Source organism: Eretmochelys imbricata, chromosome 1 (genome assembly GCF_965152235.1).
Source record: "Eretmochelys imbricata isolate rEreImb1 chromosome 1, rEreImb1.hap1, whole genome shotgun sequence".
NCBI classification, from domain to species: Eukaryota; Metazoa; Chordata; order Testudines; family Cheloniidae; genus Eretmochelys; species Eretmochelys imbricata.
Window position 1 is genome coordinate 40,452,567 of NC_135572.1, and position 23,558 is coordinate 40,476,124.

The 23,558-nt window shown below is 43.7% G+C and overlaps 1 protein-coding gene across 1 annotated transcript in view; it reads left to right on the top strand.

Moving 5' to 3' along the window:
* RNF17 (ring finger protein 17) overlaps window positions 1–23,558 on the top strand; it is a 200,654-nt gene that overhangs the window by 7,686 nt on the left and 169,410 nt on the right. The window contains exons 4-7 of the mRNA XM_077805985.1: window positions 560–669; window positions 3,266–3,339; window positions 17,123–17,178; window positions 22,591–22,693. Coding sequence (XP_077662111.1) covers window positions 560–669; window positions 3,266–3,339; window positions 17,123–17,178; window positions 22,591–22,693 — 343 coding nt within the window. The remainder of the gene's footprint in view (window positions 1–559; window positions 670–3,265; window positions 3,340–17,122; window positions 17,179–22,590; window positions 22,694–23,558) is intronic.

Below are 23,558 nucleotides of genomic sequence, written 5' to 3' on the forward strand. Positions count from 1 at the left end.
CAGTGCAGTGTTTCTATTTAATACTATAACAAATTGTGCATAGTTCTTAGGAACGGTGCTATAGATGAAACTCTATAGTATTTGCTCTTTGCATTCAGTCTTGTGGGTTTTTAATTTGGCCAATTAAAGTTTGCCATGGGCTTTCAAAGAATTACATTTATATTATCAATGTATATTAAGAGTGTCACTATGAAGAAAGAATGTATGTATTGCATACCGCGGTTTGCATGGTACACAGTAGGTGAAATCCTGGCCCCATTAAGGTTAATGGCAAAACTCACATTGATTTCAATAGGGTAAAGATTTCACCCGGTAGCTATTGCTAGTTAATAATAGTCTCAGGACTCAACATGGCTAAAATGAAACGTTATATAGCTTGCAAAGAATGTATTAAAGTATATATTTGAGTCATAATGTGTCAGTTCAAATGATCCTAGAATACATAGGAGCTTTGAATCCTGGGGCGAGGGGGAGTATTTGTGCATAGTTTGAGGTCTTTTTAAAAAAAACAAAAAAAAAAACAAACCCACCACCCTTTAAAAATATTTTTACGCTGAAGGCAAAGTCTTCAGACTTTACAGGACAACCTCACCATATCAAACAGAGGAAACAATTATTTATGTCATATGTTGAAAGAGGACATCAATTCAGAGGACATCAATTCAGAAGGTAAGACTTTTTGCTCTTGACTTTTATTTTTGGTGCTTTTTAGATGTCCTGTACATATGGTTAGTTACTAGCTATTCTTGGGAGAGAGGGGGTTATCACTGGGGCTTACTCTACTTGTATCAATTTATTTTCTTTCTTCTACTGGGAAAACTTGGCACCTGCAAAGGCAACATTCTGAATTGTTCTGCAACAGCAGAACAATACTTATAGGCTATTTTACTAATTAAATTTTAATTCAGATTTTAGGATTTTGAATTGTGTTGGCTCAATTTAGACCTTTCACATTGACTTTAAAATTACTTGACTAATTTAAAGACAATAGAAAAGAAAAACAATGAATTTAATAAAAGTAAGAGAAGGAAAAGTTAGACATGAAAAAATAGTTGTCCGTGAAATTTTCCAGCATATCAGAAATGTGGTTTGTGGGTGGGAAATGCTCCATAATAAAGCTGGAAAATGTGTATTTTGAAGTATAATTATACATGTTTTAAGTATTTCGTACATAGTATGCCAGGGTGGGCAAACTTTTTGGCCCGAGGGCTTTATCGGGGTTGCGAAACTGTATGGAGGGCCGGGTAAGGAAGGTTGTACCTTCCAAACAGCCTGGCCCCTGCCCCCATCTGACCCCTCCCACTCATCCACCACCCCCGTCCAAACCCACCACTCCCTGTCCACTGACTGCCCCCTGGGACTCTCTGCCCCTTATTCAAACCCCTCGTCCTCTTACCAGGCCGCTCAAAGAAGCAGGAGCTCGCAGTCCAGCTGGAGCCTGCTGCACTGCCCGACAGGAGCGGCGGTCCAGAGCACTGGCGGTGCGGCGTGCTGAGGCTGCAGGGGAGGGGTTGGGGCTAGCCTCCCCGGCTGGGAGTTCAAGGGCTGGGCAGGATGGTTCCGCGGGCCGTGTTTTGCCCATCTCTATAGTATGCTATGTGTAAACAGTTTGCTGACAAGTTCAATCAGCAGTTAGTTCATCTACTACTTCTCTAGTAGCTATAGAGACCACTTAGGCCATTCACCATTATTGAAATTCTTAGCATATTTCTTGTCGCTACTGAAATGTATGTATGGATTTTTTTTAAGCAGTCATGCTTTTAAAATAAACTCATCAATTTGGGCACTTTTCCTAATTTCTGAATGGCCTTTGAGTTGTGTCTAAATACATAATATAATTTGTGGAAGGAATACTGTTAGATTATGCAAGAATTAATTTTCTTCTATAGTATTTCCATGCACTTTGAGTGTGGGTTATTTTGTACTCTTACACTCCTTTTGTTCTCTCCATCCTGTACTCTTGGGGGAATTCTGCGCATCTGTGGAGGTGCAGAATTCCTCTGTCCCGTATAATTTTGTATTTTCCTGCATAAAATACACTCTGCCCCAGAAGAGCTGCAGTTCTGCCTTTTGCCCACCAGAGGCTGCTGTGGCACCAGTTCTGACACCACAGCCGCCTCTGGTGGACAAAAGGTGGAACCGCAGCATTTCTGGGGCAGAGAGTATTTTTTTCCCTCCATAGGAAATACAATGTCCAGTGCTGCAGTATTCCCCCAGGAGTAGAAGTTCATCACAGCACCCTGCCTGCAGAGCCATGTTAGGACAGAGTGGGGCACACAGGGCTGTTGGGGGGTCACAGACTCAGGTTCAGAATGGGTAGTTGGGGGCATGGGCTCAGGACCTAGTGGGGTGACAGCATTGAGTCTGGGGATGGGGGTGGGGCCCTGCAGGGACACATGAGGATGAGGGCTGTGGGGACAGGGACAGATGTGCCTGACTGAATGGGAGAGGCATGGGGTTAGCCAAGGTCTGGATAGGGGAGGCTTCCCAACTCCCTAAGAATTCCACCCCTCCAAAAAAAAAAAAAACACCTCCCACCCACACCCAACACCCTCCAAGTTCACTCCTAGGCTCCTTTACTCTCCCTCAGCTCCTCCGTTACCCCGACTGCTCCTAAGCCTTTGCACTGCTTATGACAGGTCAGGAAATACAGTTCTGTATTGTAATTTAAATGAATTGCTCAAAGTTCTGTATTAATGTCTAATAAAGAATATATTAAAAAAAATTACTAGAATCTTTTATTTTGGTCTGTATTGTTATGGACATACTTGCTGACAGATGTTTTGAAATAAATTACCAAAATAATTGAAACTGGCATGATTATATTGTGGTGTTTTGACAAAATATCAAAATTTCAAATATCGTGTACAGAATTTTTAAATTTTTGGTGCCAATTTCCCCCAGGAGTAATCCTGTCCCTCAGTATAGCACCAGTGTCAGGTGACTTACTATGCAGTTGGCTTAGATGCTGCTATGATTATTAGACAAGAGAGTATATTTGAAAAGACTTCTCTAGAGTCCAGAAAATTTTCTTAGTTTTGCCTGGCCTCCTCTTCCTAGCTTCAAAACATCTAGGTTGAAATTTTGACACTATTGAAGTCAGTGGCAAAACTCCCCTTATTTCGGGACCAGAATGTCACCCCTGAGGTACATCCAATTGTGCTGCACTGCCAGCACAATACTCTTGCTACTCTGTGGCCATCTATTTTACAATTAACTGTGATTGGTGATCGTGTTAACTCTGTTTGGTATGCTTGCCTTTTAGAGTTGCAAGAAAATCATCTTGGCCAAAATGAAAGAGATGAAGACTGTGATCTGTACGATCTCCTTTCTCCAAAAGTAATTAAATATTGCACACACAGATTTGAATCATTAGTACAACTTGTAAGATAAAACATCTTATAAATTCTCCGATGAATTCATGCATCCGATGAAGTTAGCTGTAGCTCACGAAAGCTTATGCTCAAATAAATTGGTTAGTCTCTAAGGTGCCACAAGTACTCCTTTTCTTTTTGCGAATACAGACTAACACGGCTGTTACTCTGAAACCAATAAATTCTCTGTATTCTCGTTGAGAGGGGTTAAAATACAAGCTCCTTTTCCCTCTCTCAGCTCCCATTAAAAATCTTTTGACTATACGCATTTCAGTTGTCAATTTTAACAGCACATGGAAAAACTGATTCTAGCTTTACAAACCTATTTTATGTTGAAAGTGCAGGGCAAGCTGTGGATTGATTTGTTTATGGTTAGTATAGACAAATTGCCAAAGCATTTCAGTTTAATCTGCTAATTCTAAGAGACTACTCACAACACTGTATGAACAAGCTAGTATTCAGATCAACAGTGAGAATATCATAAAGTGTTATAATAGAAATTTTGTGTTTGCTTTTATTGGAAAGTTTGCACCACTTAGTTTGAGGACTGATGATAAACTCCACTTGACATCCTAAGTGAAATGAATGCAGAATTGTTTGTCCTCCTAACTCTTGTGGGCTGAGCCTGTGCTATTCTTCAAGCATTTGTCCACAGGGATTCCACTGGAGGCATGTGCACTCATGTGTATGAGCCTGGAATCTCTTAGCTCGCAGTGTCTGAGGCTGCGCATACACCGTCCCTGCCAACCCAAGGCATAAAGTGCAGAGCATCCCCACTTGCCTCTCAATTTCTTATTACCATCCCTGAAAGCGAGACAGAAATGCATAGGATCCATCTGTTTCCCTGTAGTTTTAGGATAGTTTACTAGTTCTTGTAGTTAGACTTTTTAGTGGCTGTTGGCAAATAAAACCCCCAAAATGTGTTTATCTGACTCCTCTTTATACTGAGGTGCAAGTGTCCTAGCAGAAACTCTGTCTCTAGGCTTTAAAAATCTGCTTGCTTATAAATTACTTATGCCGGCAAGTGATAGACATACTATGTCCCCCTTTTTGTTTAGGGGAATTGTATATTTTGGGCAAACATTAGATTTGCAAATTCTTTTCTAAGCACACACAGAAGGCTCATGATGCCTGTTTAAAAATGTTTCTGTTGGAAAAGTCAGTGTTCTGAGTCTGAAGTCCCTCTTTGAAAGCAATCTGTTGCCTTAGTGCTGATTTCTACGAGAGCTCTGACTACCAGACATGCTGCTCTGGCAGCTACCAGGACATCTGGCACTAAGAGACCTCATGCTTCTGAAAAACATGCTGAGCCTTCTCTTCTCTCCGTATCTGGTCAGTCATTGACTCCTGCTGCCCAAGGTAGGAAGAAGCAGAGATTTTTTTCTGATGATGCTGATGGTCACCATCCCTGATATTTGTCCTAGAAGTCTAAAACTCGTCACTCTGTCTTCAAGCTGGCTCCTTCTTTCCAATTCTGATCTGCACCATGTGTCTTCAGGAGCTGTGGAAACTTGTTCTTCTGCTTCAGTACTGCATCCTTGGTGACCAAAGCTGCTACTTTAATGCCAATGACATCAGTCCTATCTGCTAAAGAATCTGTAGTACTGTATCCTAATAAGACCCCATCTATTGAGATGACCACATCGATACTGTTGAGCTTGGTACCAATTCCTCTCTCAAAGCAGGTTGCCTTTACTACTACTTCCAGTGATGTCCCTATGGGTGCTCCACTTGTAGGTGAGTTAGTGCCGCATGCACCTGGCATCAGAGATCTTCATCAGCAGTGCCTGTTGGACCACACATGCACACCTCCCTCCTCTCGCACTGAGTGTGGGACAGATATATAGTGCAGGGGGGTCTGAGTGCCCCCAGTTCCTTCTCTACCACCTTTGATCTGGGACAGAATCTGCAGCAGAGCCCGTTTTTCCTTTTCCATCAGTAGTTAGTGCCTTACCTATTAGTGTAATGTAGTTAGTATTTTCTTCTCCTAAACAAAAACTGTTTTTGTTGAACTTTACTGCTACATTTTCTCATAGTTTAGGTTTTCGTTCCCCTCCCCCCAGCCCTTCCTGCCCAGGAAGCCTTTTTCTATCACCCTTATGCCTGGATCCCCTGAGTTTAAGAGGTGCATTTGTTGTGGGGTTGTTGCCTTCCCAGTAACGAACAGCCACCTGCAAAAGTGTTCCCACTACCTCAGCCTGAAACCCAGAACCAGAAAGGACCAGGACATCAGATTAAAACTTCTCCTCATGAAGAAATTGTTGTGACCAACATCGGATCCAGGCCCAGACTCCTCTGGAGAGGCCCCCATGCTCTGCCAGGTTGTGTGCCAATCCTCACTCCCCACGTCGTGTGAAGAGAAAGTCCTCCCCAGAACACTGTCAAGGTCTGTTGCCTCACCCTCATCTGGCAGGGGACACAGCTCTCTGGCCTGTCCAAGTACCTCCAATATCGACACAAAGAAATGGTCTAAAGATCCTAACCGGGCAGACCTACGGCCCTGAGCACCGTTTCCCAGCTCTAGGGAATGAGACAGGCTGACTTGAGCTACAGCACCGGAACCCTTTCCCACACCTATGAAACCTCTGCACTGGCCAAGCCATCGGCATCGACCAAGTCTCTGGCACCATCTACCAACACCTCGGGGCATACACCCTTCCTTTTTGCACCGTGTCTTACACCGGCATTGATGATGCTTTCTCCCCACACATCCCCCCATGAGACTTTAGATACTCTAAAGACCTGCTGGCATCTGACACTCCTGAGTCTCCATTCCTTCGATATGACCTCCCTCCTCTTCAGACTCACGACACTCCTTCCTCTCTCTGTCAAGGATGTCACCTCCCTTCCCCAGCGACAAGGAGGAAGATGAAGGTTCCATCGCTCCCTTGTCTACTAGACAAATTACATCTGCTCATCCTCACTATCCACAGTCTATCTTTGGTCCCCAATCTTGGCAGGGACCACCGTGGATGCAACCCTGTGTACCACTCCCTCCAAACTGACCATATTGGGACCCTTGGACCATGTACAGGGCACAGTTCGGGAACCCTCCCAGAGAGCAAAGCTGGAAACCTATACCTCTCCCTTCTCCATTGGTCTCTTACCGGCAAGGGTTTGACTTCCAGAGAGCATCATCTGAAGAGGAAGAACAAGAGGAGGAACAGAAGGAGGAGGCTCCACCAACATTACATTTTTCCTTATCCTCACTTGACGAGGCTATCATGCCTCCACCCCCTACATCTGCTGATGACTTCAGGCATTTTCAAGATTTGTTCTTCAGGATTGCAGACTCCCTACAGATCCCTTTGGAGGAAGTCAGGGACCAGCAGCATAAACTACTGGATATCTTCCACACATCCTCTTCCTCCATGATCACCCTGTCCATCAACAAGGCTCTTTTCGACCCCACAAAGTTGCTGTGGCAGACCACTGCGTCCATCCCTCTGACCTGCAAATATTTATGTTTCGGCGAAGGATGTGGAATTTCTATTCTTGCATCCCACCCCTGAATTCTTAAATAGTCACTGCAGTACAAGAGGGGCTGTCAATACCAGTCTCATTCTAGCCATCTAGACAGAGATTGGAAATGCCTAGACTTTTTTGGACGCAAAGCATATTTGTCAGCCATGCTCCAATTTAGAATCTCAATCTATGAAGCCCTTATGGCTACCTATAACTACTCCAAATTGGAGGAACTCTGCTAGGACCTACTAGAGGCCAAGAAAGAGCAATCCCAATCCTTGAAAGGGCATCACCTAGCTCATACAACCCTACAAGCCTCATTAGACTCCGCAGACATCGCTGCCCAATCCATCATGACTGCTGTAGTTATGAGGTGTGCATCTTGGTTCCACCCCTTGGGCTTTCCTAAGGAGGTACAAACCACAGTAGAGGACTTACCTTTTAAACCTATTCTCTAAGTGTACGGATGATTCTCTGCACTCCCTTAAGGATTCTTGAGCTACATGCCAATCTCTTGGAATTTACATGACAGTACTGAAGAGATGCTCTAGAAAGTACCAACTCCTCCCGTGATCCTGAATGCAGCAGTATACTCCTCATCGGCACTAGGACACCCAGCGCTGAAGAGACCTCCTACCAAACGTAGACAGCACACTCCTCAAAGGGCTGTTCTGAAGCACTCCCACCGAAGCAGCAATTGTGGAGGTGTGGTTGAGGCCCTGACACTCATTCACCTCTTTCAGTCATTCCCACCATTTTCAACATCCCAACAGTTTGCAACTGATTAGCTCTGTTTTTCCCATCTTGGAGACTCATCACCTCAGACAAGTGGTTCCTAGAGATAATCAATGAAGGATACTCCATCCCTTTCCTATTTATCCTGCCCCGCCATCAGTCTACCTGTCCCTCTTCTGGGACCCCTCTCATGATTCCATTCTATAAGGAGAAGTCTTCTGCAAGTAGGAACTATAGAACCAGTCCCTTCCTAGCATGTGGGACAAGGTTTCTACTCCTACTGTTTCCTGATCCAGAAGAAATTCAGAAGCTGGCAACCCATCCTGGACTTTCTTGAATCATTGCAGTTTGACTAATTTATTTATACTGTGAGAGTTATTTCCACTATTATCCCAGCACTTGAGCGGGGGACGAGTTCTCGGCCCTCTACCTCTAAGATGAATACTTTTATATTACAATACACCCTGCTCACAGATTTCTCTGATTCATCCTGGGCAAATACCGCTGCCAGTTCAAGGTGCTGCCTTTCGGACTGTCCACAGTACCTTGGGTGTTCTCCAAACTCCTTGCGGTGGTTGCTGCCTACCTACGGACGCGGGGGGGTCATCTTTCCATGTTTGGATGACCGTTTCCTCAAGGCCTCATCCGAAACTGACTCTCTCCAAACTGTCCACATAATGGACTTGTTCACGAAGGTAGGCCTCCTTGTGAACCTAGAAAAGTCCACTTTAACAACACTAGTACAACGAGTGGAATTCATTGGCGCACGGTGCCATACAAGCCAGAGCCTTCCTACCGCCTCATAGATTCTCGGGTTGTAAGAGATCTGGTATTCAATTCACAGGTTTGCCCCAGACCTTTGCCAGAATGTGCCTCCAACTTCTAGGCCACATGGCAGCAGCCATGTTTGTAGTCAGACACGCAAGACTACACATGCAGTGTCTTCAGGTGTAGCTCCATACAGTATATCTTCTCCACAAATGCTTATTCATGCCGATGCACGTCAAGGACTCACTACTGTGGTGGACGCTACACAACAACGTTTGTGTCGGAGTCCCTTTCCTCCTGCCAACACTGACAATGATCCTAGCAACCGATGCCTCCCTAATCGGTTGGAGAGTGCATCTCCACAATCTCCCAGTGCAGGGCAGATGGTAGTTAACAGAATCTATCCTACACATCAATTTCCTAGAGGTACAAGCGGTCTGCAAAGCCTGTCAACATTTCCTACCTCTACTCAATCATCATACCATGAGAGTGATGACAGACAATCTCGCTTGCATGTATTACATCAACAGGCAGGGCGGAGCAAGGTCCCACTCTTTATGCTCGGAAGCACTCAAACCGTGGAACTGGTGTATCCAGAACAACATCTCCGTTTCAGCGGCATATTTCCCTGGACACCAGAATGCCACCACAGACACACTGAGCAGGAGGTTCTCTCACAATCATATGTGGAAACTGGATATGCGAGCACTTCAGCCCATCTTCAACCACTGAGGCTGCCCCACCATAGAGCTCTTTGCCGCTCAATGCCTGTTGCCCTCAATTCTGTTCCAGAGTGGGACTGGGACATGGATTGCTGGGAGATGTGTTCCTCAAGTGGGATGCACCATTCCTTTATGCCTTCTCTCCTTTTCTCCTCTTATTCAGAGTACTTTGCAAGATACAAGAGGACTGATCTCATGTCATACTAATACCTCCAACATGGCTGAGACAAGTCTGGTATACTTACCTCCTCCACATGATGGTATGCCGGCTGATCTCTCTCCATCTAAGACCCCGGCTGCTTTCACAGGACTCATTCTCCTTCTCAATCCACAGATGATTCACCTCAAAGCCTGGCTCCTTTTGAATAGCAGACATGATATGACCAGATGCACTTAAGTGAACAAATAGACTAGATTTCACTGCTGGTACACCTACCACCAAGTTGATGCAGCACATGTTCTGCTCCCACTTAGTCTAGACTACATGCTACACCTTAAACAGTCTGGATTATTCACAGCTGCATTCGGGTACACTTGGAGGCAATCACTACTTTTCACTGCCCTATAGACGTTCATTCTGTCTTTACACTTCTGCTTATGAAACATTTTTGGAAGGGTCTTCAAAATCTTTATGCTCATACAAGACTTGACCCCTGCCTGAGCCCTTCATCCTTATACAATGTTCTCTGACTAGACCCCATTTGGACCAATGGCAGCCTGTTCTTAAGTATATCTATTAATGAAAACGGCCTTCCTTGTGTCACCACCACTTCTACCCAATAAGTTGGCGAAATCACGGCCCTTATGGCATATCCACCATTTTATAAGGGCAAAGTTACATTACACCCACATCCAAGGTTTCTACCTAAGGTCCTAACATCTTTCCATCTCAACCAACCAATACACCTTCCTCACTTCTTCCCGAAGCCTGACAGTAACCAACAGGAGGCAGCTCTACACATGTTAGACGAGCGTTAGCCTTTCATTTGGACAGGACTAAACGTTTCAGGAAATCACGCTTATTCATCTCCACCAAAAAAAAAAAATCCAGAGGTACTGCCATAACTTAAAATTCCTTTCAAAGTGAATCTCCCGGTGTATACATTATCTTACAAACTCCATGATAGACAATCTCAATCAGAGCACAGTCTACATGCTCCTTTTCCACCTCCATAGCCTCTCTCAATAATGTCCTCATTGCTGAAATTTGCAAAGTGGCTACATGGGCATCGACACTTTTGCCCGTCACTATGTTATTACGCACAACACCACAGCAGACGCTGTCTTAGGACATACTGTCCTATCAATAACAGTAAATGTCTCTTTGAAGTCCCAGGCTTCCAGTTAGGGGCACTGCTTTCTAATCACCTACAAGTGGAGCACTGTCATGGGGTGTATGGCTGGCCCCTCTTCTTCTGGGCCCGATTTCCCTTCCAAATAAGTCCAGGGAGACTTCGGCTCTGTCCAATACCAGTGTCCTTTTATTCTATAAGTGTTTTCCCACCACGAGTGTCCGACTATATACAGTCCTTACAGGTTTCTCGCCTACTGCAGGCTGCGTCAGAAACCAGCTTGAGGGCTTCTTCTCAAGGCTGATTCCCTACTCTGGCACTTTGAGTGCAGAAGGTGGGGGCCCGCAAGGATTCTAAAAATTAATACTGGCCACTTCAGGCTTGTATTAAACGCCCCAGGTTACAGCTTTTCTCTGACCTTGGATGGGTAGATGCTGCCACCATCCAAGTGCAAAACCCCTTTGAGAACCCAGGAAGGCACACTAGGGAATTTGTTCCTGTGGGGTATCCTCAAGCTCTTTCACCACCACCCCCACCGGGGAAGAGCTAAGAGAGAAAAACAAAGGAAATCAGCTGTTGACAGCAGCTAATTAAACAACGTGCACAAACCTCTTAGGACACACAAACCCAATTCTGTTCTTAAAAAAGAACCAAAAGAAAGAAAATAAAGCTGGAAACTTAGGCTATTGCTAGACTTAAAAAAAAACACTTACACGGATTAATCATCAAGAATAAATTTTTTGAGGTCCAGCTTAAAGGTTACAAGCAAAACAAAAGCATTTGGGGTTAGCACAGAGGAAACCACAAGCCATAAAGAAATAAAAAGAAACCTAATCATGTCTTCCTAGACATTTCCTGATCTACTTACATATCTGGGGGTTTCAAATTAGTAGTTTCTAGGTATGATTCAGATAACTTTTCATACCTGGCCCAAAGCTTCTTACAGCATAGTTGCAGCCCTGTCTGCCTCTCCCTGAGAACAGACAGATAAAAGGGGAGCCTTGTTTCAATTTTAAAAAGTTCTAGCCTTCCTGTTGGCTCTTTTGGCCAGGTGCCCTCTCACTTCCTTTTACCTATGCATTGCAGTGATACTTTTTAACACTTTACAGGTAAAGCAAGGAGAGAAGAGCTACTAAGGGAGATTTTTTGGCTGGCTGGGTGTCCATAACAGGGAGCTACCCTTCCCCCCTTCATTTCTCTCTCTCACTCTCTGGCTGCCCCCCTCCTTCTGGCTCCTTCCCAGCCTTTGTAGCTCCTGGCCTATCAGGCTGGCAGGTGCTGCCAATTGCCAGGCAGACATAAGGCTTTTCAACCAGCCCCAATCTATCCCCCTTGATTGCGGCTGGCATGGCAGGGGCTGATTACGTGTGTTTGCAGCAGCACCCTTCTACAAGCACCCATAGGGACATCACTTGAAGAAGAAGAGAGGATCACTCACCCTGTGCAGTAACTGAGGTTTCTGGAGATGTCATTATGGGTGCTGTACTACCCGCCCTCTTCCCCTCTGCTTCAGAGCCAAATAAACATACACTCTGTGGCAGAGAAGGAATTGGCGGTGGTTGAAATGCACAGTACTATATATATAAATCCTACGCACAGTGTGAGATGAGGGAGGTGCGCATGTGCTGTCCAGCGGGTACTGCTGATGAAGATCTCCGATACCAGGCGCAGGGGGCACTGACATACCTACAAGTAGAGCACCCATGGGGGACACATCTCAAAGAACCTCAGTTACTGCACAGGATGAGTAACCCTCTCATTTTCTGCAGACATAGTAATCATCCTGGAACCAGAGTCACATCTCAGCTATTTCTCCAATATTTACGTAATCCAAGTTACTTTGGTTCTAGTACTGGAAGCTACTAATTATATAAATCTCCCTGTGACCATCACCTGCAGTACCAATATCTTTTTCTCTCAGTGGATCTCCTCAGTCTGTTGTTACAACACAAAGAGCTGTATCACTTTGGAGGAGTTCTATTCATCTGCATCTCCATCTCATGACAATAGAAGCCCTTTGTTCTAGATTTTCTCCTTGTTTTTTTCTAGACTGGTTCCTGAAAGAGACCTAAGGAGCCTTTCTTATCATAGATCCCATACTTCTGAGAGGTCTTAGTCACTTTACTATCCACCACTGTAACATCATATGCCTGTTTCATACAGGGTGCAGTCCTGACCTTACTCGTCAGCATTGAATCCTCAGCATTTTCCTACTCTGTATTTGTCTAAATCCAGGTCTAGGAATGTAGCACCTCCTTATGAATGATTTAAGACAACACAACCATCTAACCAGGAGCTTCTCCAGGAATTCATATAAGAGGCTCATAATGAGGAAGATCTTGTGGGGGAATATGAGGACCAGCCCATTTGTCTGGCTGGTTCATCTTCATGTGTAGATGACATTAGCTCCTTCCACAGTCTATCCAAAGGCCTTTCAGAACCTGGGTTGACATTCCTTTAAGGCCTTAGACATATCCCTTGAAGTCATTCATGGAAAGTCTCAATTTATGTATGTTCTGCATCCATGCTACAAAGAGTGCTTGGCTTTGCCAAATGAGTATATCTTTCAGCTAGCTAAAGATTTGTGGCAGACCCATGCATATATTTCAGCCATATCTAAAAGAGCAGATTGCAAATTTCAGGTTCCCCTGCAGTGGGTTTGACTATTCTTTTATATATACCCTGCCTCTGGTCTTTAGTTGTAGAGGTTGCTCATGAAAATCCAAGCAGTGGGTATGTTAAAACTTAGTGATAAAGACCCCAAAAGATGGACTTTCTAGGGAGAATGTATATTCTTTGGATTCAGAAGGCCAATTATTGGGCTCTTCTGGCTAAGTATGAATTCCTTTGTTGGGACAAGAATCTCCCAGCTGGGTAAAAAGCTTCCTCAGGACATCGGGATAAGTTCAAAGCGGTAGCCCTGAAAGGCCAGTTGGTGGCAAAGACTGCATTGAAGGCGTTTTTGGAGGCTTCTGACACTGTAGCTAGGTCCATGCCTACCGTAATAACTGTGCACAGATCATCATGGCTGTAGTTGTCAGGAATTCTGGCACAGGCACAGTCAGAAACCTTCCTTTTGAGTCTCGTGAGCCTTTCAACTCAAAGACCGACTAGGTGCTTCATTCTTCAAAGGACTCAAGTAACCCTTTGGTCTCTTCGTCTCTCTACTTCCTGCAGAGGAGAAAACAGTCTAAACCTCTATCCTTCCTGAGACACAGACCTCCTTGCAGCTGTGTAGAGATACTATCAACGGACTTGTGTTTTACAAAAAGAGACCTTCTTTCCAAAAGAAAAGACCTTAATCTACTGTCACTGCACACTCTTCTTTGGGTTAAAGGTTGCAGATTTGATGTAGTGATCGAGAGTCATGGACCAGTTTGTTGAGACATCAACCCTTTTTTGTCCCTTTTGGCAATTACCTTTGTTAAATTTTTTTGTGAATGTATGAGCTGCAGTTACTACCAACCAGCAAGTCTTAGAAGTTATCTGGTAAGGACATTCAGTTCAATTCCATTCCAGCCTGTACCAACTCTGCATCCCCTTTTCCTGTCCCTCTCCAAGATCTCACAACAAATTCATCTATTGTTTCTAATTTCAGATGGTAATCTTTTGTCAGTAATTTCTTTCCTAATGTCCATGAACTGGCTTTCAACTCTTGACTTGTAGGACTCTTAGCTCCATGTGGTAATCCAGTGGTTCTCAACCTTTCCAGACTACTGTACCCCTTTCAGGAGTCTAATTTGTTTTGCATACCCCAAGTTTCACCTCACTTAAAAATTGCTTGCTTACAAAATCAGAAATAAAAATATGAAAGTGTCACAACACATTGTTGAAAAATTGCTTACTTTCTCATTTTGTATGAAATTTTAGTTTGTAATGACTTCACTAGTGCTTTTTATGAAGCCTGTTGTAAAATTAGGCAAATATCCAGATGAGTTGATGTACTCCCTAGAAGACCTCTGCATACCCCCAGGAGTACTCATACCCCACTGTGGTAATCCATCCTTCTCACAGGAAGTTACCATGTTTCATGCTATGGGGATATGATTACTAATTCAGAGTCCTACCTTTCAGCTTTTCTAGTTATTTAGATAGGATCCCTTCACCCACCTCCTTGGTGTACTGCTAGTCAGTCACCTGCAGTGAGATTTGTGTGAACAAATGCTCAAAGATAGGCTGTTTACCTTATAGTAACTGGAGTTTTTCAAGATGCTTTTGTCCACACAGATTACACAACTTGTCTTCCTTCCCCACTGATTTGGAGTCCTTTACCTATATATCTGTGTTAGTGAAGGAACTGAGTGGTGGTTTCATAGAGTTTAAGGCCAGAAGGGATTTTGGATCATCTTGGCTGAGCCCCTGTATTTCACAGGTCACTTAAATTTCACCCAGTATCCCTATATTGAGGCTAATAACTTGAACTGACTAGAACATTTTAATCCTTGGGAGTCTAAGCTATTGTGTGCCACAAGCAGAGAAACAGAAGATGGCAAAGTGCCACCAGTACCTGAGGCCCCTACAGGGGCAGGAAATTGATTAAGTGAGATATTCCCAGATGATCCTGCAGGCAATCCATGCCCAAAACTTCAGAGGAAGGAATAAAACCCACACAGTCCCTGCCATTCTGATCTGGGGGGAAATTCATTCCTGATGCCAAATCTGGCAATCAATATGACCCAAGCATGTGAGCATGACACACCACCCAGGTATCTAAGACAGATGATTCTCTGTAACACATCAGAGCACTGGTCCACTCAGTCCAGTGTCCCCTCCATCTGTGACCAATCTCTGATGCTTCAGAGGAAGGTGTGTGTGTGGGGTGGGGAGACAACAGAATACACATGGCCAATATGTGACCAGCTGAACCCCTGAAGACTGAGGTTGGATCATAGTCTTTGAATGATGAACAGCTGCAAGTGTCCTGAGCATGCTTAAGGCAGTGCAGTTTCCTGTACTCTTTCTGGCCCAGGAAGGAAGGGGATGAACAGAAGGGGATTCATAGATTTAGACTCCAAAGCCAGAAGGGATCACTGTGCTCATCCAGCCCTCCCCGCCCATCCCATACACACAGGCTGTAAAATTTCTCCCAGAAGCTGGATTAAAGTATATCCTCGAGAGAAAGAGAGAGAACCTTCTTTTAAAGACTCCAAGCAAATGGTGAGTCCATCACCTCTTCAGTAAGCTGTTCCAATGTTCGTTTATTCTCATAGTTAGGAAATCATTTCAAGCTTGAATTTGTTCAGCTTCCAGCCATTGGTTCTTACTATGCCTCTCTCAGCCAGGTTGAAAAGCTCCCTATTACTGGACATCTTTTCCATCATTAAGTTCTTATGCAAAGTAATCATGTCGCCTCTCATCCATCTCTTCGATGAGTAAAATATGTTGGGCTTCCAGCCCATGAATCATTTTTGTGGCCCTCTTTTGAATTCTCTCCGCTATTTTCACATCTTTCTCGAAGCATGGACACCAGCACCAGACTCAGTATTTTAGCAGTAGTCTTACCAGTGCACTGTAGAGAGGAAGTATCACTTCCCTACTTCTATTTGATCATCCCTTTTTATACAACCAAGGATTGCATTAGTTCTTTTTGCCACAGCAGTGCACTGAGAGATCCTGTAGAGATAATATCTATGATGACCCCTCTAAGTCCTTCTTAGTGACTGCTTTCCAAGACAGTTTACCTAACTGTAGGTATAACCTGTGTTCTTGGGTCCCAGGTGTACTCTCTTGCATTTGGCTGTATTAAAATGTATTTTGTTGAATTGTGGCTGTTTAACTAGATGATTCTGATCACTCTAGCAGTAGCCTATCCTTCTTGTTGTTTATTACCTTATCAGCCTTGTGCAAACTTTATCAGCATATATCTTATCCTCACCTAGATTGTGCATTGGAACAGGCGCCAATCCCTTCGTGGGACCCGATTGACAACTAAATTTTAAGATTTGTCTGTGAGACAGTTTTAAATCTAATTGTGCATCCCATTAATTCCATATAATACAAGTTTTTTAATCAAATTGTTGGGGTTACTCTGCCCTTTATGTCTTTGGGAGAATGTGTAGTGAGCACATGAAGGGTACATACAAAGCACCAATGGATACTGCTGCGTGAAAGATTCTAGGCTTGCATGCATGGGGCACCTTCATCTACAGTGGGAGCTGTGTGGTCAAAACCATCAGCATTTCAAAGAACTCTAGTTACTGTAAGATAAGTAACCTCTTTTTCCCCTTCAAAAGATTATTAAAGCTTTTTTATAGTATTATATATAGTATACTTAGAAAATGGCAGTAATTGAATGCTACTGATATGTACCAATATCTAAAAAGAAATAGGCTGGGATTTCAAGGAAATTGGGCACTGAATTCAGACTTTCAGTGGAATTTGGATGCCTGACACCCTTAGACTCCTTTGAAAATCCCAACCATAGTCAGTTCCTCTCCAACAATATGTTGGAAGGCATATTGCTATGAAATCCCAATAAAGAGTGAACAAACAATGGAAAAAACCTCTTTCACGAGTAGTAAATTTTTAGCTGCTATAGAGTTTTAAGGTCACTGTTGTCTGGAAACTATGCTGTTAAATGTCTAGTTACTAATGTAAATAGTAATCTCTTTAAAACATGACCCTGGTCAGAGAAAAGGACAAGTATTTACTTTAGGTGAAATCCTGATTCCATTAAAATCAGTGGAAAGACTTTCCTTCAGAGGGACCAGGATTTTACCCTCTGATGGGATATACTTTACTATAACCTTTCTCTTTTTTAATTTAGATGGAGCTTGATTTTGAACAAGGAATTTGCGTTAGAAATTCGCAAGCACTAAAAAGGTAAACATGCATTCTGAACACTGCTTTATTTTTCATACAATTTGGAGCCAGAGGGGGGATGTGTTTTTTTTTTAAAAAAAAAAAAGTCTGTCCATCCTACTTTCCCATTTGGTAATTATTCCCAAAGTGCTTAATCGAATTTAATTTCTTAGTGCACAAATACATTCAGGATTTTTGTATAATTAGGTAGCTACATACAGTTCAGGGCAATCAGCACACAACTGTCTTGCTTGATCCAAAATGGAAGAACAGGTCTTCAGCTTCATGCTTATTAATACAAGGTTGTAATGGGTAGGAGAACTCACTGTGAAGTGCAGTGACGTGCCAAGCTGTGCTAACTGTGAGGAAAGGCAGAGGCTAACCAAGACAAAAGGGTAACTTATAATTTTTAGAACTTTAAAAGGGAAAACCCAAAAATTGTAGCAGAAGAACATTACGAAGTACTACTACTTATAACAAACTCTAGGTTCCCAACATGTTAACCTTTGCGAGCGGGTACCTCTACTCTACTGTACTCTGTGAAGTTAATACCAAAGGCATTGTTATCAACAAGAACAAGAGGATTACTCAACAACTTTTCCTTTCCTTGTCTGTAAGTACAACTCCACCCTTGCTGCCCGGTTCTTCACAGCTCTTCGGTTTGAAGTGCTCTTTAGATTCAATGGTCCTGTGGTTTATACCTCTTTTGATCAAGTCTGTCTTCACTTGGTGGGCCCTTATTTGTCCATTAGGCACCTTTTGAACTGTATTCCTTCAATAGATGTTCAGTCATTCTCTCTGTTCCTATGTTTTTGATCCATTGTGGGTGGGCTTTTCATTTACTGTTTTCAGGATCTGTTTTAATCAAAAACAGCTTTTTGATCAATTTCCTTTTTCACCAATTATATTTCCTTTCAGTTTTTTACCTTGATGTTCTCTCTCTCTCTCTAGTACGTCTGTAAATTTTATTTTCCTCTACTTCCCTTTTCTAATAGTGTCTGCTCATATACCCGGGTCTATTTTTTTTTTCCGCTTCTCCTGACTTGGAGGATTTCCTATTTTCCTTCTTTCCTCCTTCTCACTTCTCAGTCCCCTACTTTTATTCTCCTATACCACATTTATTTTATCACCTCATCTTCTCCCCCAGCTCATCCACTAGCTCTGCATCTAGATTCTTCTCCTTCGCTCCTTCTTGTCGAACAACGTTTTCCAGCTGCCCTCTTTGGTTGGATTCTAAGCACCCTCCCAAGCTTGAGCTGCCCTCTCAGTGTCTCTCTCCCCAGGACAACATTCTGTGCTGCTGCATCACAGGTGCAGCAGGTTCTAGTGCCAGGGTTACTACAGGAGCACTCCCTTGAGTTAGGACACGGCATTGTCGTGGTCTTCCACTATAGTGCCCCCTGTTGTCTGTTGTTTTGGTTCTCCAGTAGTCTATCTTTGGTGGCCCAGGCCTTTGGCTACACTTCAGAATTGGTCCCTGTTCTGGGTAACAAAGTCCAAACAGAAAGACTCGAGAGTCTAATTGCCTTTATGCCAGTCTTTAGCCCCTGTCTGATACATAGCAGTCTCTTTGTTTCTTTTTATCCAGAGGCCTGTGATTTTCCCTCTTGCTGGAGCATGATGTAGGGGGGACCCAGGCCCACCCTCCCTTCCTGGTTCCAGCCCATGGATTCTGTGTGAGGTGGTTAAGGACTGTTCCTTACAATCCCTTGCCATGTTCCTAGACTACTCCTATCTATCTATCCTACCCATCTCCCCCCCCCGTTTCTCAGTTTCTCTTACAGGGTTGCAGACTCTACTACTCCAGTGTTGGAGTTCTGTCTCCTCATGCAGCTTCATTTCAGCCCACTTACTGAAGAACTTCCTCAAGGCTGTCTTCAGGCTCTCTGGCAGCCTGCTGACTCCAGCGCCCTCCTCTGCTTTGATTCTGGCCTGTCTTTATGGAACCTCTTTTTCCTCAGCTGAACTTGATACAAAATTGGTTCTGAGCTGTTATTTCCACCCCACCATCCCCAACAAAAAGACTTATCTGTGAATTCTGGGAATCCAGATGTGACAGAGATGTCTCCTGGTATTGTGATGAAGTTCACCAGATTCAAGCCTTGGGATACTTCAGCATCACACTAACACCTTTGAGACTATCGCCCAAAATATCAAATCTGAACTCTACACCTTAAGGTTTCTACAAGTAATCCCTGGACTCACACACACAGCCACTGTGTGGGCCTGAGAAATTCCCACTGTCCTGGTCATATCACTTCCTCCTTCAAACAGAACTAAAACATTGCCTCATTGCTTGGCAAAAAGAAATTACTGTTGTTCACCTTTAAACTTTCAGACTCTACCAAGTTCCAAACTTTATTTGTTGGCAACCTGTCCAGCCAAGAGGCCAAAGGCTGCTGTGACAAAGTTCCTCCTCTGCCTTGGTGGGTCCTGCGCTTATTGGCGGATTTGCTTACCTCAGAGGTTCATGGCAGCCCTCGGTTTGGCCACTTCCATGGCTCAAATCTGCCATTCACTCAGTTAGCCTCATCAATGGCCAGCATGGGGAAAAGGAAGAACAACAATCCCCACAGTCTCTGCTGATCCACCTAGTGGATCAGGGAACAGGCCAGAGACCTTCCCTTCTGGTGGAACCCACAATCCAGGTCAACTCCTCCAGTATTAAGTAGAGAGTTGGTGGGATGGGGGGAACCCGGGCCTGCCCTCTACTCTGGGTTCCATCCCAGGGCCCTGTGGATTGCAGCTGTCTACAGTGGCTCCTGTAACAGCTGTGTGACAGCTACAACTTCCTGGGCTACTTCCCCATGGCCTCCTCCCAACACCTTCTTTATTCTCACCACAGGACCTTCCTCCTGGTGTTGGGTAAGGCTTCTACTCCTCCGTTCTCTAGCAGTATGCCTTCTCACTCTCAGCTCCCAGCTCCTTGCACGCACACCACAAACTGAAGTGAGCTCCTTTTTAAACCCAGGTGTCCTGATTAGCATGCCTGTCGTAATTGATTCTGGCAGCTTCTTGATTAGCTGCAGGTGTTCTAATCAGCCTGTCTGCCTTAATTGTTTCCAGAAAATTCCTGATTGTTCTGGAACCTTCCCTGTTACCTTACCCAGGGAAAAGGGACCTACTGAACCTGGGGCTAATATATCTGCCTTCTATCACTCTCCTGTGGCCATCTGGCCTGACCTTGTCACACTGCATAAAAGTTATTGAAACACTAACTAGGGCTAATAAATATTCTAGCACCAGAGCACTCTTTCCAATTCCACCTGTGACAGAAAAATAGGGAGGAAGGAAAAACATGAGTGTTGGTGGCTGGTCTCATTCAAATATACTCAAGCTACGGGAGACCTATTTCTCATTCATTCCTAACCGCCAAAATGAACTTAGTGTAAATTATACTTATGCCCATTTTAAGGCCCTTTATGCTGCCAGCGTGGAAGATGGGTGGTCTTTTAGTATAAACGAGAATTAGGCCCAAAGAACTTCTGCAAACTATGCCACTTCTCTAAAGGAGTTAGAGGATCCCTTTCTTCTGACATAGATTCAGTAAAGTCATGTATTGCTGAACTTGTTCAGACTGTAAATCATTTCATAGACCCAAATTTCCTCCAATGAACTGAGAACACGAGACTTCTGATGTGAGACTGTTGTCTTCAGAGGTAGTCGTGCTCATCTGGTGTGGTCCCAAAGTCCACCAAAAATAACAAACTGAGTTCAGGACCAGGAACTTGGCACATTCCTTCCAAGCATTCTTTTGGGGAGGTTCTGTGGCCTGTGTTATGCAGGAGGTCAGATTAGATTACCATAATGTTCGTTCTGGCCTTGGAATCTATGAAATATGCACCATTCATACAAACAGGAGCCATGGAAATTTTGACAGCAGTCAGGCGCACCACCTGTGTATCCGCTCATTGCCTCTCTTGCCTGGTACAAGAGAGCAGAGGGAACCTGATATCCCTGCTGGCAGACTGTCAATGCATTTTTTGGGAAGAATCTATAACCTACACTACATTTTAATAGTCTAAACAGTATTAAATCTGTCTCTTGATGCTAGAGAATTTGCAAACCACCAGTGTCTAATCTCAGTTTCTTGAACAAACTAATTGAGAAGGTAGCAAAAAAGAGTCTCAAACGTTATTTGTCATCTCCGGATATCTGGTATCTTTCTCATTAAGGCTATAGGTCAGGGCATTGTACAGAGACAGTACTTGATGAATTACTTCCTCCTGTCCAATGATAAGGGAAGTATATCTTTAATTATCATCCCACTGGGCATGTGTGTGGCATTTGATACCATTGATCACCACGTACAAGTGCTACCATTTCAAGATTGGAAAAACAGAACCACTGTGAAATGGCTCAGATCCTCTTCCTTGGACTGATTCTCGAGGGTCCTTTATAAGCAACTGTTCCTCCACCGCCAGTGCTTTCACCTGCAGAATGCCAGAAGTCTCAATCCTTTCTCCCATATTATCTCTATGTATAAGTAATCAGTTGAACAGACTAGATAATGCAGGTTGGCATACTAGCAGTATCCATATGACACCAAGTGTACAGCTCATTCACATCAAACAGAAAATCGTCATCTCCTGGATTTTCAGTGCTTTGCTGAAGTCCACTGAAGAGCATCTAACTAAAGCTGAATCCAAGTAAAATTGAGATGATGCTGGAAGGAAAAGGGGAAAAAAAAATCTAAGAACTTGTCCCCTCTGTAACATCTCTCACTGTAGTAGGAATAGGATGGAGAGGTTATTTTCACTTTTGTATTTGGCATTAGTGTGATGGCTGCTGGAATAGTATGTTCAGTTCTGGTATCCCCATTTCAAGAAGGATGTCGATAAACGTAAGAGGGTTCGGAGAAGAGCCATGAGAATGACTAAAGGATTAGAAAACATGTCTTATAGTGATAGAGCTCCTTGAGTCTATCTGTTCAGCTTAACAAAGAGATGGTTAAGGGGTGACTTGATTACAGTCCATAAGTACCTATGTGGGGAACTAATATTTAACAATGGGCTCTTCAGTCTATCAGAGAAAGGTATAACATGATCCAGTGGCTGGAAGTTGTAGGTAGACAAATTCAGACTGAAAATGAAGCATACATTTTTAATAGTGAGTAATGAATCTTTGGAACAATTTACCCTGGATTATCGTAGAATCTCCATCACAATTTTTTTTAAAATCATAACTGGATGTTTTTCTAAAAAGATCTGCTCCAGGAATTATTTTGGACAAGTTCTGTGCCTGTGTCATACAAAAGGTCAGACTAATTATTACAGTGCTCCCTTCTGGCCTTATAATCTATAGGGAGGGTGTGGAGGAGGGAGAAATATTTGCAAAATGAGAATCAGAATAGTCTTTAATGCATTGTTCATAACACTAGAATTTTTTAGAAAAGCAGTTTCTTCTGCATGACTTGTTAAATATCTTTTCTAGTAAAATTAGGAACTACATCCCAGATGTCAAAGAGAGAAATGTTCAGTCAACTTATTCAGACTACCATCTGAAACCAGTTTGGATTACATCAGCAGTAGACATGGTATGTAAATGTTTTTTTTTTATTATAGTAATTTTTATACTACTTTCATATCAAGTGCTTCACTGTTTACAGTGTGCAGGCAGGCTGTAATCTTACAAGCTAGGCATCTTTGTTTTGATTTACATGCCACTGTACTACAAATAATGAAGTATTTGACAAGAATGTGATACAGACCAGGATCTGACTGACCAACTGTACATTTTAGGGTTCTGTTCTTAGCTTTTAGAACCACCTGACATTTAAAAGAAGAAAAGGAGTACTTGTGGCACTTTAGAGACTAACAAATTTATTTGAGCATAAGCTTTCGTGAGCTACAGCTCTCTGGCCTCTGGCCTGTCCCAAGAGATGCAGACCTTGATCCAGGACCTCCCATTCGATGCATGGGTTAAAGGACACTTGGGCCACCCTTCGCTCGCTGGTATGCATACCATGACAGCCGCCCCTGCTGCCAAGGCCTTGGCAGCATCATCAAGGGTCTGCCAGGAGAAGTGATAAAGACACGAGTTTTAGTCGTCTTTGCCCTTTCTCCCCGTGCTCACCCACGCAGCCTGGCCCGGCAAAGCATCCTGGGGACTAGAAGCACTCATTTTGAAGGTGCGCTTGAGAGTGATGCCACAGTCAACTCCCTGGATCCACCTTGTTCTTTCCTCAACTGTCTTCATCCCTACCGTTCAGCCTGGAAATGGGTCACTCGGACTGGTGGATGCTAGACATAGTATTTCAGGGCTATACCCTGCAGTCCCCCCCCCCCCCCCCGCCCCGTGTCCCTCTTCTGGGACCCTTCTCACGAGCAACTCCTCATTCAAGAGGTCAAGAACCTCCTGCACCTGGGGGCGGTGGAGGAGGTCCCTCAGGACATGAAAGG